The sequence below is a fragment of the Diabrotica virgifera genome, chromosome 4, assembly GCF_917563875.1.
Source record: "Diabrotica virgifera virgifera chromosome 4, PGI_DIABVI_V3a".
NCBI lineage: Eukaryota > Metazoa > Arthropoda > Insecta > Coleoptera > Chrysomelidae > Diabrotica > Diabrotica virgifera.
This window is the reverse complement of record NC_065446.1, coordinates 105,857,788-105,872,716: the sequence shown is the minus strand read 5'-3', so window position 1 is coordinate 105,872,716 and position 14,929 is coordinate 105,857,788. Positions and strand designations below refer to the sequence as shown.

General features: G+C 33.4%; 1 protein-coding gene and 1 long non-coding RNA gene across 3 annotated transcripts in view; one reads left to right on the top strand and one right to left on the bottom strand.

Moving 5' to 3' along the window:
• LOC114343739 (integrin beta-PS) overlaps nucleotides 1-11,660 on the top strand; it is a 117,507-nt gene extending 105,847 nt beyond the window's left edge. The window contains exon 12 of one of the 2 annotated variants that reach the window (XM_050648319.1): nucleotides 11,485-11,660. In XM_050648319.1, coding sequence (XP_050504276.1) covers nucleotides 11,485-11,571 — 87 coding nt within the window. In that variant the 3' untranslated portion in view covers nucleotides 11,572-11,660. Of the gene's footprint in view, nucleotides 1-11,394 lie in introns of both variants that reach the window. The other variant, XM_050648320.1, reaches the window with a different exon arrangement.
• On the bottom strand, nucleotides 3,808-5,279 carry LOC126883089 (uncharacterized). Its single transcript, XR_007697495.1, has 2 exons — nucleotides 4,853-5,279; nucleotides 3,808-4,700 (listed from the first exon to the last, which is right to left on the bottom strand). It is a non-coding gene; the product is annotated as an uncharacterized LOC126883089 (long non-coding RNA).
• Nucleotides 11,661-14,929: the final 3,269 nt, after the last annotated feature.

Below are 14,929 nucleotides of genomic sequence, written 5' to 3'. Positions count from 1 at the left end.
ACACAAATATAACTAACGAATTTTAATAACTCTGAACATAACTGTTTCTTAGAATATCTTGGACAAACTTTAATTTGATGTTCTACACAGATGAACTGTTTTCACACATTGCACCTCATTCGGCTCGGTGTCGGGATCGCACACAGAAACTGCATCTGGCTAAATTTGCATGAGTTTCTTCTTGAATTTCATTTAGGTCCACTTTCCTTCAAAAAATCCTTGATACCTTCCGGAAGATATACTGGTAAAGTTGGCTAAGCCAAGTACTACTGTACGCTAACACGTCTAACCCTAATAGCACAAGGACGTCCAATGGACGTCCTTCACGGACTTTAGGGACGTCAATTGGACGTCCGTTTTCGTCCGAGGAACGTCCTTTATATGTCCTATTTTGGTCCAAATGTCGCGCTACCGAACGTCCATTGGACGTCCATCTAAGGTCCGAGGGGACGTATATTGGACTTTAATCGGACGTAATTTGGACCTTAATCGGACGTCCTAGGGGACGTAAATTGGACCTTAATCGGACGTAAATTGGACCTTAATCGGAAGTAAATTGGACCTTAATCGGACGTAAATTGGACCTTAATCGGACATAAATTGGACCTTAATCGGACGTAAATTGGACCTTAATCGGACGTAAATTGGACCTTAATAGGACGTAAATTGGACCTTCATCGGACGTAAATGGGACCTTAATCGGACGTAAATTGGACCTTAATCGGAAGTAAATTGGACCTTAACCGGACGTCCTAGGGGACGTGAATTGGACCTTAACAGGACGTCCAATTTTGGTCCAAATGCCACGTTGCCAAACGTTCAATGGAGGTCCACTTAACATCCGAAGGGACATTCGGTGGACGTCAATTGGGCCTTCATAGGACGTCCCAGTTTGGTCCAATGTCTTGCTGCGGAACATCCATCTAATGTCGTGGGAAATAAAAAATATATTTTTTAAGGAACTTATATTACATCTTATATTAAATTACAATTATTGGATATTACATTATTTACATTAAATTACAATACACTTCTCCAAGAAATTAACGCACCACCTTAAATATGGGGTATTTTTGATGTCTCGTATTTCCTAAACCTGTTGTTTCATCTAAGTGATTTTTTTATAATATTATAGCCTAGGCTATAGGTTACCTCCTTAAGCTTGTCATGCACAGGGAGCTATGCTGTAATATATGTACATTATATCATATCGCTCTCTATAGTAATGAGTGAGCCTGCAGACAGGAAACAAATGGTTCCGTATGTGCAGGCTCACTCATTACTATAGAAAGCGATGTGATATAATATATATTACAGTATAGCTCCCCGTGCATGACAAGCATAAGGAGGTACTTAACCTATAGCCTAGGGCCTAGGCTAGAATATTATAAAAAAATCACTTAGATGCAACAACATGTTTAGGAAATTCGAGACATCAAAAATGCCCAATTTTTAAGGTGGTGCGTAATGGGCTGTATATACAGGGTGTAACAAAAATACAGGTCATAAATTAAATCACATATTCTGGGACCAAAAATAGTTCGAATGAACCTAACTTACCTTAGTACAAATATGCACATAAAAAAAGTTACAGCCCTTTGAAATTACAAAATGAAAATAGATTTTTTCGATTATATCGAAAACTATTAGCGATTTTTTATTGAAAATGGACATGTGGCATTATTATGGCAGGAATATCTTAAAGAAAAATTATGGTGAAATTTGTGCACCCCATAAAAATTTTATGGGGGTTTTGATCCCTTAGATCCTCCCAAACTTTTGTGTACGTTCCAATTCAATTTTATTATTGTGGTACCATTAGTTAAATTCAATATTTTTGTTTCTTAGTATTTTTCAGATAAGGCAGTTTTTATCGAGTTGCGACTTCTTTTTTAACATGTCTACATAAAAATTTTATGGGGGTTTTGTTCCTTTAAACCCACCAAATGTTTGTGTACGTTCCAATTAAACTATTACTGAGGTACCATTAGTTAAACAGAATGTTTTTAAAACATTTTTGCCTCTTTGTATTTTTTCGATAAGGCACGTTTTATCGAGATCTGGCTTCTTTTTTACTATGGTTCAAAATATACCTAAAAATGTAATGCATAAATAAGTCTGCATATTATTATTAAGTCTCCATAATCGTACTTAACCATATACAAATATGTGGTGGATTTGACAAATATTCAAAATATTTCAATAAAAATTGACTTTTCGAAAAAGCAATAAGAGGCAAAAAAGTTTTTAAAACGTTGTGTTTAAATGGTACTACAATAATAATTAAATTGAAACATGCACAAAAGTTTGGGGGGGGGGTTTATAGGAACAAAACCCCTATAAAATTTTTATGGGGTGTCCAAATTTTACTATAGTTTTTTCGTAAGATACTGCTGCCATAATAATGCCACATGTCCATTTTCAATAAAAAATCTCTAATAGTTTTCGATATATTGGAAAAAATCACTTCATCTTGTAACTTCAAATGAGTGATAAAGGCACAGAGACTTAGATGGCGAGGTCACATTGAAAGGATGCCAAACACGAGGACTCCAAAAAGGGTACTAAACTACACTACAGCTTCAAGAAAGAGAAGAGGAAGGCCGAAAAATAGATGGAAGCAAGAGGTCGAAAAAGATTTGGAAAGAATGGTGCTACAGGGTCAGAAAAGAAAAATGAATAACAGGAAGGAATGAAGAAAAATCACATATCAAGCCAGAGAAGATCTCAGTACATAAAGAAACGTGAAAATGAAGAAAAAAAAAACAAACTTTTCAAGCCATGGGCCTCTAAGGCCCTTTAAAGGGCTGTAACTTTTCTTGTGTGCACATTTGTACTAAGGTAAGTTAAGTCCAATCAAGCTATTTTTGGTCCCAGAATATGTGATTAAATTTATGACCTGTATTTTTGTTACACCCTGTATATATCTACATACTTCGTCTAATTTACTAACTGTTGCGCGTCATCCACGTCGTAGCCTGTGACGTCGCATGATACCAACACGAAATATTTAGGCGGTAGGTGTGTTCTTTTTTAGAATCACTTTGCCGAGTACACTGGAATTACAGCCACTAGACATATTTTATTATATACGCATAGAAATAATATTTGAAGATTTCTATTAATGTTAACCTAAAGAAATACACAATAATATGTTTCATTTAATTTGTATAAATGGATTATAAAGCGTTTTTATGAAGCAGATTTGTTCGGATCACACTGTAACTGTAATCGAACGAAGGTGACATTTTAGAATAAATTGGTAACATTTATTTGACAGTTGCGGTGATGACACTTCATATTTGTTTATATTCTTTACTATAAGTATCTGTTTTATATATTATATTTACTGTTTTTATTATTTACTTTACTATAAAAAGATCCTCTACTATAAAAATATAAACTTCACCTAATTTTATAACGACTTGGAATAATCGAGGTATCTGACAACTTTTTTAGTTGTTATTGTAGACATACTTATACAAAGAAACCTACCGGCTTTTTGCCAAGAGTTGCCGTTTTTTAATTATTAACAATGCAGTGCAAAAACACTTGCCCTGCAAATCTTACAAGATTATAACTTAATTCTTGTTCTCTATTTCTTAAGTTTTTACTTATTTACATTGAATATTAATTTGTTTTGTTGTATAATCCACGTTTACAATAATTATGTGATAAATTTGATTTAAAATGGATTCAGGATCTTTTTATACTTTGGCAACTATGTCAACTTAGATCTCTGGCGTAGATAATGACGTGCAACGGTAAGTAAATTAGATGGACTGTAGGTTATATTTGGTTCTTGGGACATCAAAGTATATTTTTTAGACATTCCCTGGATATAGTCACCGATGTGACATATCTCCGATTTGTTTTTCATGAGTTTTGTAAGAGAGACTAAAAACTTTTTGTATAGTCACCTCCTGTTTTCATATATTTTTTGACATGTTTACATGTGAAAGCAGATGATCCTAAAAATGGTTTTTCGTCTCCTACAAAATTCATGAAAAATCAGATAGGAGAATTATTGTACATTACAATTCTCTGATGTTTGGGAAAAAGGGCTTAAGTCAGAATTGCACATCGATAATGTTTTGATGATTTCTACAGTACTGTAGTAGATTCTACTGTACATACAGTTTACATCTACAACAGTTTTTTTCTGGTCCAGAAATCATCAAAACATTATCAATGTGCAATTCTGACTTAAGCCCTTTTTGCCAAACATAAAAAAACAATCTGGTCATAACTGACCAATGAGCAATTTTAATTTAACCTAAATTACTATTGTTTCTTAAAATGAAGAGCTTACCCCATAGCGTCTCTTATCTAATCTAACAAGATCGTGCACTATTCTAACATACACAGGCACAGCACACAAGCACTATGCTCCGTTTTTCACTATCACCTATCACTCAAACTAGTTCAAAAGGCTTTGTCCTCTTCAATCTTCTAGTTTGCCCAGTAGTATCGAGGAGCTGGATTTCCTCAATATTCTTGAACTTATGAAGTTGTTGCTCGTGACTTATTCCTGCTATCTTCTTGATATTTGTTGATAAAGTAATAACTTATTATGCATGGACAATGTGGACTTTCTTCCAACTAGCCAATACACTTTTTATATCTCTCTTTTGCCTTTCATAGCCACAAGGCTATACATTTCCTCCTTGGTTTTTTTTGTAGACCACTTTCAGCCGATTCTAAAAAAAATTAAAAAGAACGGTAATTTTTCTATTCTTTACAATTAAAAATAAAAAGAAATAGGTACTATTTACAGGTAATAATATGCATGCATAAATGATTCGTTTCATAAAGAATAAAGAAAATTGAAAACGGATTTTATAATACTTACAAAATTGTTTAAACAAGAGATCCAGCCAGAGCCCAGAGCAAAAACTCAGACAGTACAGCAAAAAAGCCACTAATTTCCATTTCCCACACCCCCTTATCGACAGTTATCGATGCATTTTTTTCCAATCAAAATTTTTACTAAATTTTTAGGTTATCGGTTATCCATGAAAATGAAATAAATATATGAAATGTGATGACCAATGAATGCCAATGACCACGCGACGCTACATAGATACTCGCGCGGCAAATTTGAAAATGAACGCAAATTGAATAGTAAATGGCCTCTCTTAAAATCTTGTAATGGAAAATTTTACCCCTCCAGGAAGACATTGTACTATGTTCATAGAATATCTTGTGGTAACTTTCCACCCATAATTTAATCAGATAGATGTTCACGGAATAGAACGGTAGTACCTACATTCCTGGAATGTTTTGTGTTGTTAGGATTACTTTTATTTTATTTATTCTTGAATATTTCCTATTGTTAAACATTTGTAACCAATAATTTACAAATAAGATTTTCATTACATTACATAAAATCAAAAACATGTTTTGGATATTAAACTATATATAGTTTATAATTGTAATAATTGTATATACAATTTTGAATTAAGATTTAATCTTTTCGATTTAAACTACAGTAAAACCTGTGTTACCGGCCCCCTGCAAACACCGGCCACCTGTACTAACGGCCAGTTTAAAAATTCCCCAAACCTATTACAGTAAAACCTGTCAGTAACGGCCACTAAAAATGAAAAAGCTATTGGCCGATATAGAAAGGTGACCGGTATTGCCAGTTTTTGTAGTCTAGATATAATTGGTTTGGGGAATTTTTAAACTGGCCGTTAGTACAGGTGGCCGATTTTATCAGGTGGCCAGTAACACAAGTTTTACTGTATATCTAGACTACAAAAACTGGCAATAACGGCCACCTTTCTATATCAACCAATAGTTCTTTCATTTTAGTGGCCGTTACTGACAGGTTTGACTGTATTTTATTAACGTAAAGTTAACGCGTAAGTTAATATTTTATTGAATTATTTTGCTATTTGATCCCGTAATAATGTGTCCAATATAAAATATATAAGCGTTCATAAAACGTCCGTATTTCGTCCAGTATGGACGTCCAAAGGACGTTCAACGTCGGACGTCCAAAGGACGTCCATATTTATTCCGTCCGAAGGACGTCCATATTTATTCCTTCCGAAGGACGTCCAACATGGGACGTCCAAAGGACGTCCGTTTATAGTCCATGGACGTAAGGACCAAAAATGGACCTATTTTGGACGTCCAAAGGACGTCGTGTGCTATTAGGGAAGTAGCGTAGCGTATTGGGAGCAATTGAACGAAACATTGGTGCTGGGTCGGCGCTGAATCTTTAAAATTCCAAGAATCATAATAAAATTAACTTTGCTTGGGGTACTCCAGTACCCTGGGTAGGGTTTAAATGTTTTAAATTAGTTTTTCAGGCGGATTTTTTGAACCACATCTTTACGTGAAGTCAAATAAACGCTTTTTCATTCGGGACCTAACCATAACCATATTAGATATTAATCAGTGGAAACGAAGGGTGGCAATCGATATCTTCGGCAATTCTTTTGGCCTCTTCTAAAATATCTTTAAACCTTCATTTGATCTAATATTAGATAAATATGTTTTGATCTGCTTCACGATTAAAATAATATTAGGTAGTGTAGCATCGTATTCCTGCATCACTTCATTGTAATATTATATAAACTGTGTTAACACATTATACCTAATAATGGAACAAATAAATTTAAACGATTTAATCTTTAATAGGACAATTTGGGGTATTTCTAGTTTCAGAGTCTTTGCTATTATCAGAATATAGTGCATATAAAGCGTCACAGATGTTTGCTGCTTTGTATCTAAGAACTCTAAACGCATATATTCTACTTTCCCATCTAGTATGTACTAGAAAAAGGTTTTAGTGTCTAAATTCGGACTTCATCGTTTAATACTTGGCAACGTTAAGTTGATGCGGAAAAAAATCGTAAATTTCCTGCACCATAGCAAAAAAACTTATTTGCGTCACACAATTTTTACAGCGTCAATAATTACTAAAGTTAAGCTATGGGCTGGCACGTAAAAGGCTCTAGGGTTTAATTCAAGAACTATTTTTTGTAAACATTACATTAGTGTAACCGTTCATATTCGCACCATTATCGTAGCCCTGTCCTCTTAAATCCCCTAAAGAAATATGTGAGTCTCCAAAAAATCTAATAAAATATTTGTTAAACCTTGTCCTGTCGAACCTGATATTAATACAACTCTTAATAAATGTTCTCTAATTTCGATATTTGTTTTAATTTGTTGTTTAATAAAACAAACTTTACGACAGCGGTAAGTTGGTATGACTTGAATCAGGAATGGAATCTAAAAATATAGAAAATATTTGATAGTTTTTAAGAAATAATTTCATTTATTTTTTCTCCTGAGAGGGAAATTAGTTCGATTTGAATATGAACACCTAAATAATGAGTCATATTTAATGGAGTAATTTTAATCCTATTAATGTGGTCGGCTATCGTATCATTAAAGTTTGCAAGTATTGTCTCAATTAATTGCACAGAGTCCATTTTGTGGCTCTTTAAATTACAATTTCTTTTATCAAATCCAACCTTTCTGTTAGTAGTAGATATGTATTAATCATATATTTATGTTTTTATAATTTTTATAATTTCCTTACAAAATTTTTGTTTTATCTAATCTATAATCTCCTTAAGTAAATCTTTAATCATATATTTATGTTTTTATAATTTTTATAATTTTCTTATAAAATTTTTGTTTTTCCCTATTTTAGGGCGGCTCACGCTGCCCCCTTGCCGGGTCGGAATGGGTCTGTATACCAGTGGCGGCTCGTGACATCTGCTATAGGGTGTGCTGCATGAACCACGGCCAATATAAAATAATAGAAATAGAATAACATACGAAAACAAAAACAATAAAATTAGCTTTAATACTAATTAATAGTAACTAATAACGACATGCTATAAAAATCTGATTAACTTACATTTATTGCATTTTTCTAAATTGGAAATTAATACGCCGGTCCTTTTTTGTCGCAAACTTTTCGATTACTTTATCGTTAAAGTTCGGTATTGAAGCGATGAACTTTTTTTCTATCGAGAGTGTGGAAAGGGCTGTTAATCTGTCTTCGCGCATTGAATTTCTTAAAAATGTTTTGATCCGTTTTAAAGTTGAAAAACTACGTTCAGCTTCTGCTGTGGTCATTGGCGTAGTCACCAGAATTTGTATCAACTTTTTGGTTTCTGTTAATGTGTCCTCTAAATTATTAGAAATTATAAATTTTAGTAAAGGCACTGCACCTTTTAATGTTCTACACTCGATATTGGAATACAAAACTGACAGTTCTGTTCGCAAACGGTTTTTATCAAAGAAGTTATAAGCTGTACAAGTTAAATCCAATTCATTTTCAGGAAACTTATTATTATATTTTTCGAAATGTTCTGAAGATAAAAGTGTTGCGGCAACTAGATGATTTGTATATGCAAACCGTTCTTTTGCATTGTTTATAATAACATCACAAACTTCTAGACAGGCAATACGGTGATCCTGTTGGCTGTTATTTGGGCGTTTCCTTTTTTGGACACTAGGCGCCGCATGTAAATTTGAAGCTTGATGTATGATAGGGTCTATTTTATTTCGGACATTGTTAATACTTTGCTCAAAAACATGTATAGCTTTCTGTGCTTCGGTTGGGTCCATGTTCTTTTTTTGAAGATTATTGTACAAAACGTCAACATGTGGCATAATATAATGAAAAACAGTCAGCCAGAAAGTAAAATTTTGATCTTCCAGAATACGTCTAAGTCCTCTTGCTTCCTTGGAAGTAATAGCATTTGACTCTTCTTCTAGTTGCTCCATACACTCAATAATAAAGTCTCTATATTCGTAAACGACATTTACTGTACGAATATTGAAATTCCAGCGTGTAGGGATTGAACGAGGAATATTTTTTCCAACTATTTGATTTAAGACAGCTATTCTTTGAGGTGAATGACTAAAAAATCCAGGTATATCATGTAAATCTCCAAAAAATACGCGTACTTGGGAATTAATAGAACATGCTCTTGACATTATTAGATTCAATTGATGGGCGTAACAGTGCACAAAATGAGCAGTTTCATATTTTCTCTTAATTATTGTTTGCACTCCGCCATGTATCCCACTCATAACAGCTGCTCCGTCATAACTTTGTGCAATGAGCTTATTTTTGTTATTCTTTAATATTGGGTCTAAAACATTCAAAATTGTGTTAGCTAAGGTTTCAGCATCATGTTTTTCTGGAAGCAAAAAAGTCCAAAACCTTTCAACTGGAGCACCGTTTTTTACATAACGAAAAACAATGACCATTTGAAATTTCATAGAAACATCCGTTGTCTCATCAGCTATCACTGCTAAAAATGGGGCTTCATTGATTTCGTTTAAAATCTCCTCAGCGTATACTTCTAGCATGCAATCCAAAATATCATTTTGTATTGTTTTTGAGGTACCTTTGAAAATTGTCGCATTTGTAAGGTGTTCACTAAGTGTTTTATCAAGTTCAGCAGAAAAATTCACTAAACCACGAAAAATTCCAGGGTTATCTGATGTTTCAGATTCATCGTGTCCTCGTAAGGCGAGCTCAAAAGCCCCACAGAATTTTATACAGTCAATTATTTTTGACAAAACATACCTGTTTTTCGTCACCTCTTCATTGTGTTTTTGTATATTTATCCAATAAGCAGAGTCAAGTTGGGCCTGTATATTAAGTTTCCCAAATAATGCAAATCGCATTTCATTGTTCATATGAGTTTGCGTGTTTTCATGCTTCTTTATTTTTTCACTTAAATGCACTAGATCCCGCACTCCTGTCTCGCGCCACAATTTTTCCTCTTTATCTGCGCCGAATAATGCACACGGAAAACAGAAAAAAGCATTTTTTTCGGAACATCCACAAATCCACTGATTTCGTAGATACATGTCTTTATTAAATTTACGCGTATATGTTTTTCCACGGCTTTTACCGGACACTTCAATATTAAGATCAGGCATAGGACGGCCACGTTCTTTTATAATCAACTGTTGTTGATAGTGAAGTTTTTGAAATTTATTTACACCTAATTTAAATTGAAACTCCATTGTTTTAAACACGCTCGAACAAAACAAATTAAACAAAATTGTAACCTAAGAATTTCTAAACACGGCACAGATGCAACGGTCACGAATAACTGTCGTGAATTGCAGCTCGCAAACACATTTCCGAGGCCGTTAATCAGCCGATTGCCGAAGCACATCGGCTAAGATCGCCGTTTGCCTAATAAATGCATTTTACCGCTGCCAGTGTTTCGGTTGTTATCGACGCGGCTTCACTGGAGCAGCAAATACGTAAAAAGATTGCTTCACTGGAGCACCAAATACGTAAAAAAATTATACGGTTTCACTAGAGGAGTAAATACGTAAAAAAAATAATATTAATCATCGTTGTTGGTGAATTATTATTAACAGTTGATGTTTAATATGATAATATGGCAGATTTGAAATAAAACTATATTAATTATTCTTTAATAATTAAGATTTGCTATGGTTGTTTGGTAGTTCTGCAGCTCAGCAGCACATAAAGAAAAGCCGCCACTGCTGTATACCAATAAAGATGAGAAATGTAAGTTGTTATGAACAGTGAATGATAACGCTAACACAAAAAAGTTTTTGTTAAATAAGTCGTATTTAGTAATTGTTTAACGCGGTAGCAGTCGCGCTCACTTCTGTCACGTAAGCAGTCGCGCGTACGCGCGTAGAACAAAATCTAACAATACGAATTTAAAACAAATTTCTATTTTATAATATTTTTGTTTGCTTGTTATATTAAAAATATCTATTTCTAACAATTTTAAAACTAATTGGTTCCCACCAAAGCCATAAATTCCACAAAAAAAAATAAAAATGAAATTAAAAAAAAAATCCTACGCATTACTACAATCTTCTTCGATGGATGCACTTACAAGTGGAAAGTTATGTTGCAAAATTTTTCATTAAGTTATCACGGAAAATGATAAAAAGTTGGATTTTTTCTAACGGCGCGACTGCTCCCGGGTTAAAAGGGGCCCCATTTCAAATTCTGCGGGGGGCCCCCACGGAGTTTGTTACGCCACTGCCCACCCCCACTAAACGGTGGGTGATAGACATATGCTTTTGGGAAATAAATCGTAGAAAATATAGTCCTCTTCATATTTCTATAAAATAAATTTTTTGCAAAAGGTACAGGAAGGGCTACGTTCCGAAAAAACCACAAAATACCCCCTTTAAAGGGGTGAAAAGGGGGGTTCTGGGGCGAAATTTTTTAAGAAAAAGTTAGTCTCATAATATGCACCCCTTGATATACCAGAAAAAAAATAAAACCGGACTTATGTCCATTTTGCAAGGTTCAACCTCTGTGTCCTACACTACATTGTTAGAACAAAAATTGTTAATTTATGACATAATATGCAGGCCAGTATATATTTGATATTTTCTTTTCAGCAAAAATTTGGTATTGGGAATCGAAACTCTTTAATATTATACTGAGTTGTATTTGATACGGACAAATTACGTATTTTCCTTTATTTTCAGTTTCGAAAAAATGTTTTAGATGATTTGAAGAATGAGGAAGTACAAAAAAAGAATTTATTTGATTTTGGAATAACGCTTTTTCATTAGATTATTAGATAAAAATAATTTTTAGTGTTAATAAAATAGTTATAAATTTATAGTTTATATGCAAAATAAAAATTGAACAACTTACAAAAGTAGACTTTTATTAATTAATACTCTAAATAAAATATTTCGTTTACATTTTTTCTTATTTTCATCATCAAAAATCAACCAACAAACGTCAAGAGAGGACTTCAGAAAAACGCACACACAGTAATGTAATAACGACAGGCGTACATTTAACCTGGACCAGTCCCAGGATAAGTCGAGGCCATTGGCGATACATTTTTGTGTTTCTCACATGTTTAATTGACAATGTGGCGGTCGCAGCTCAGCGGCTAAGGTACTGGCATTCTAAGCCGGTACTATCGAATTCAGTTTTCAGCATCGACAACGGAATTTTCTATTTCTAAAAAGTATATACGAGCGGTCACCGTGATTCGGAGGACACGTAAAGCCGTCGGTCCCTCTGGGCTAGTGTGCATCGATACTAATAGTTGAGTGAAACACGACTAAGGATGCAATTGGCGCCGGAATCTGACCGAAAAGGTCTCTTCGGCAAACATTTTCTTCTTTTACTACAGCCCAAATTGAGCCTTGGCGTCCTTTATTTTTTGCCCCCGCCCTTGTTTGTGGCTGCTCTTCTCCATACACAGTCTCCTAAAAGGACTTGTGCGTCGCTGTTTACTGTGTCTTCCCAGCGCTTTCTTAATGTTGTTCTGAAGCTATTTTCTTGTGGCATTTTTGCAATTAACTAGTTTTGATGCGAAATAAGCCACAATTTTACTAAAAAAATGATTTTATTAACGTTTCGACGCCAAAATCGGGTGTCGTTGTCAAAATACAAAAAAATATTAATGAGTTAAACAAAAATGTTGTTGCTTAGTAAAAAAATTCTTCTAATCATTTATTTAATCTGACTCATTTATATCGGCAATTCAGACATATATTATACATTTTAAAGTAGCGAAGACCTTAAAATGATATTGCTAATATTTATGAGTTGCGTTCCTGGGACGACTTTATTAAAAGATAGTTCATTCGATTACATGAAATCAACCCCAACTCAAGAATATCCGTCACAAAAAATCATAACATGTGATCTGTCTTTAAAAAGACAACCACATGCAATGGTGACAGTAAAATTCTCGCGCTAGAGATTCCATAGTAAATATATAGCATCCACAAGAAATAATACGAGGAAAATATCAATACTATATATAAAAGGACTATCAGAGAAACTTAAAATAATAGGAAATAAATTTAACATTTCAACAACATTCAAAACAGCAAACACGTTGAGATCTATTCTATCTAAAACTAAACCTAACAGTGAACAAGAAAGAACAAAGAATTGTATTTATAAAATACCTTGTGAATGCGAACAATTTTATTTATGTGAAACATCAAGACCATTAAACGTTAGAATAAGTGAACATCAGTCTTATATTAAAAATAGAGAATTTGATAGATCTCAAATAATATGTCAACACGCATGGGATAATGAACGTAGAGTTCAGTGGAGAGATTTAAGTATAGTCCTGAAAGAAACAGATAGTAAAAAGAGAAAAATCAAAGAAGCGGCTTTAATTATGCTAAATGAAAACAATTGTGTCGCAAATTCCTCGGTAGAATGCAGTAGGATGTGGTTACCCATACTAAAAGAGGAAGTCAATAGAAAGAAAATACCAGGATTAGTAAGTCAATAATATATCGAGTTAGTACATATTGTATATTTTAGTATTGTTTATATATCTATGTATTATTAATATTATTTATAATTTAAAATAACATATGTACCTACATACATATTAAGGTCAAGGTCAGAATTTGGTATTAGTTTCGAGAGTAAACTAAAGTAAGACTAAATAAAGTTTTTCCCTGTTTTCCCTCGTGATTTACTATGGGATCTCTAGCGCGAGAATTTTACTGTCACCATAGCACGTGTTTGTTTTTTAAAGACAGATCACATGTTATGATTTTTTTGTGACGGATATTCTTGAGTTGGGGTTGATTTCATGTAATAGAATGAACAATCTTTTAATAAAGTCGTCCCAAGAACGCAACTAATAAATATTAGCAATATCATTTTAAAGTCTTTTACTTTAAAATGTATAATATTGTAACCTCGGAAACCTTTTTTTTAATGGTGCTAGAAAGGTCACCAATTAAGACACTGCGACGGCAGCCAGATGGTAGGTGGAAAGCGAGTCGTGGGTTCGAAACTAGCTTTTGAAACGTAGAAGGGAGTCAATAGAAGAAATAGGTAAAGATAAGACAAGAGAAGGTAGATAAGAGAAGAGAGAGAAACAGATAAAAAGATAGATAGGTAAAATTACCTAAGATAGAAGAGATACAGGGCGCCACTTAACTTTTTGGGGTTGCAAGGGGAAAATTAAGAAACCTTAGAAACGAAAACAGGTAGGTAAGGAAAGATAATGAGATTCTGAGATCAAATACAAGAAAAGATATAGACAGTTAATTAGTAAATTTTTAGAGGTAATTTCTTATCCGGGAATTTATTATGAGTAGATAAATAAAACTAGTAAAATAAATAAAAAAGACAATATATTAAACAAATGGTTCTCCAGAAGAGCGAATCCAAAAAAAAAACAAGAAATAAAGCGAAAACAATGTACACCAATCAAAACTGCACCAACATTTAATATATTGTTGTGTACAGTTAGAAATAAACAATAATTATGATAGAATAAACGCAAGTATCATATTATAACAAAAACATGCACAATTAAAAACACAGTAAAGAGAGCCTGGTTATGAATTAAAAAAACAAATAAAGCATCTATAATGAGAAATCTCTCTTTACTGGTTTAGGGCTTATCTCGAGATAACTGATATGGTAAACTTAATGATTGATAGAAAATATAAAGTACAAAGATATAATAAAATTGAATGCAAAGCATACAAAGTTAACAAACGTTTACTGTTAAAAAATCAAAAACCACCCCGCACTTGGTTTTATAAACAAAAAGCCAATCGCACAGCTATTAATGAATTAGTGAATGTTTGTACTTGGTTTTGATAATAATGAAAAGTTTTATTAATGAATAAAAAAAAAACTATTGTGGAAATCGCTGATGAGATTCATCGGAGGTTAGCCTTAACCACAGATGAAGATATGTTTGAGGTAGATAGCCCATAGATTGTTCTATTTTTGGAAATAGTTGTAGGTAGTATAATTAAGACACTTACAGATACTCTGCCTCTTAATTTGCACGGACTCTATATTTACTTTAACTAGTAAACAAGCACTGAAGTTATTTGGTAATTTGAATCTAATCGGATGTTAGATCTAATTACAGATACGATAAGAGAGTGAATATCACTCAGATAAGATATAAGG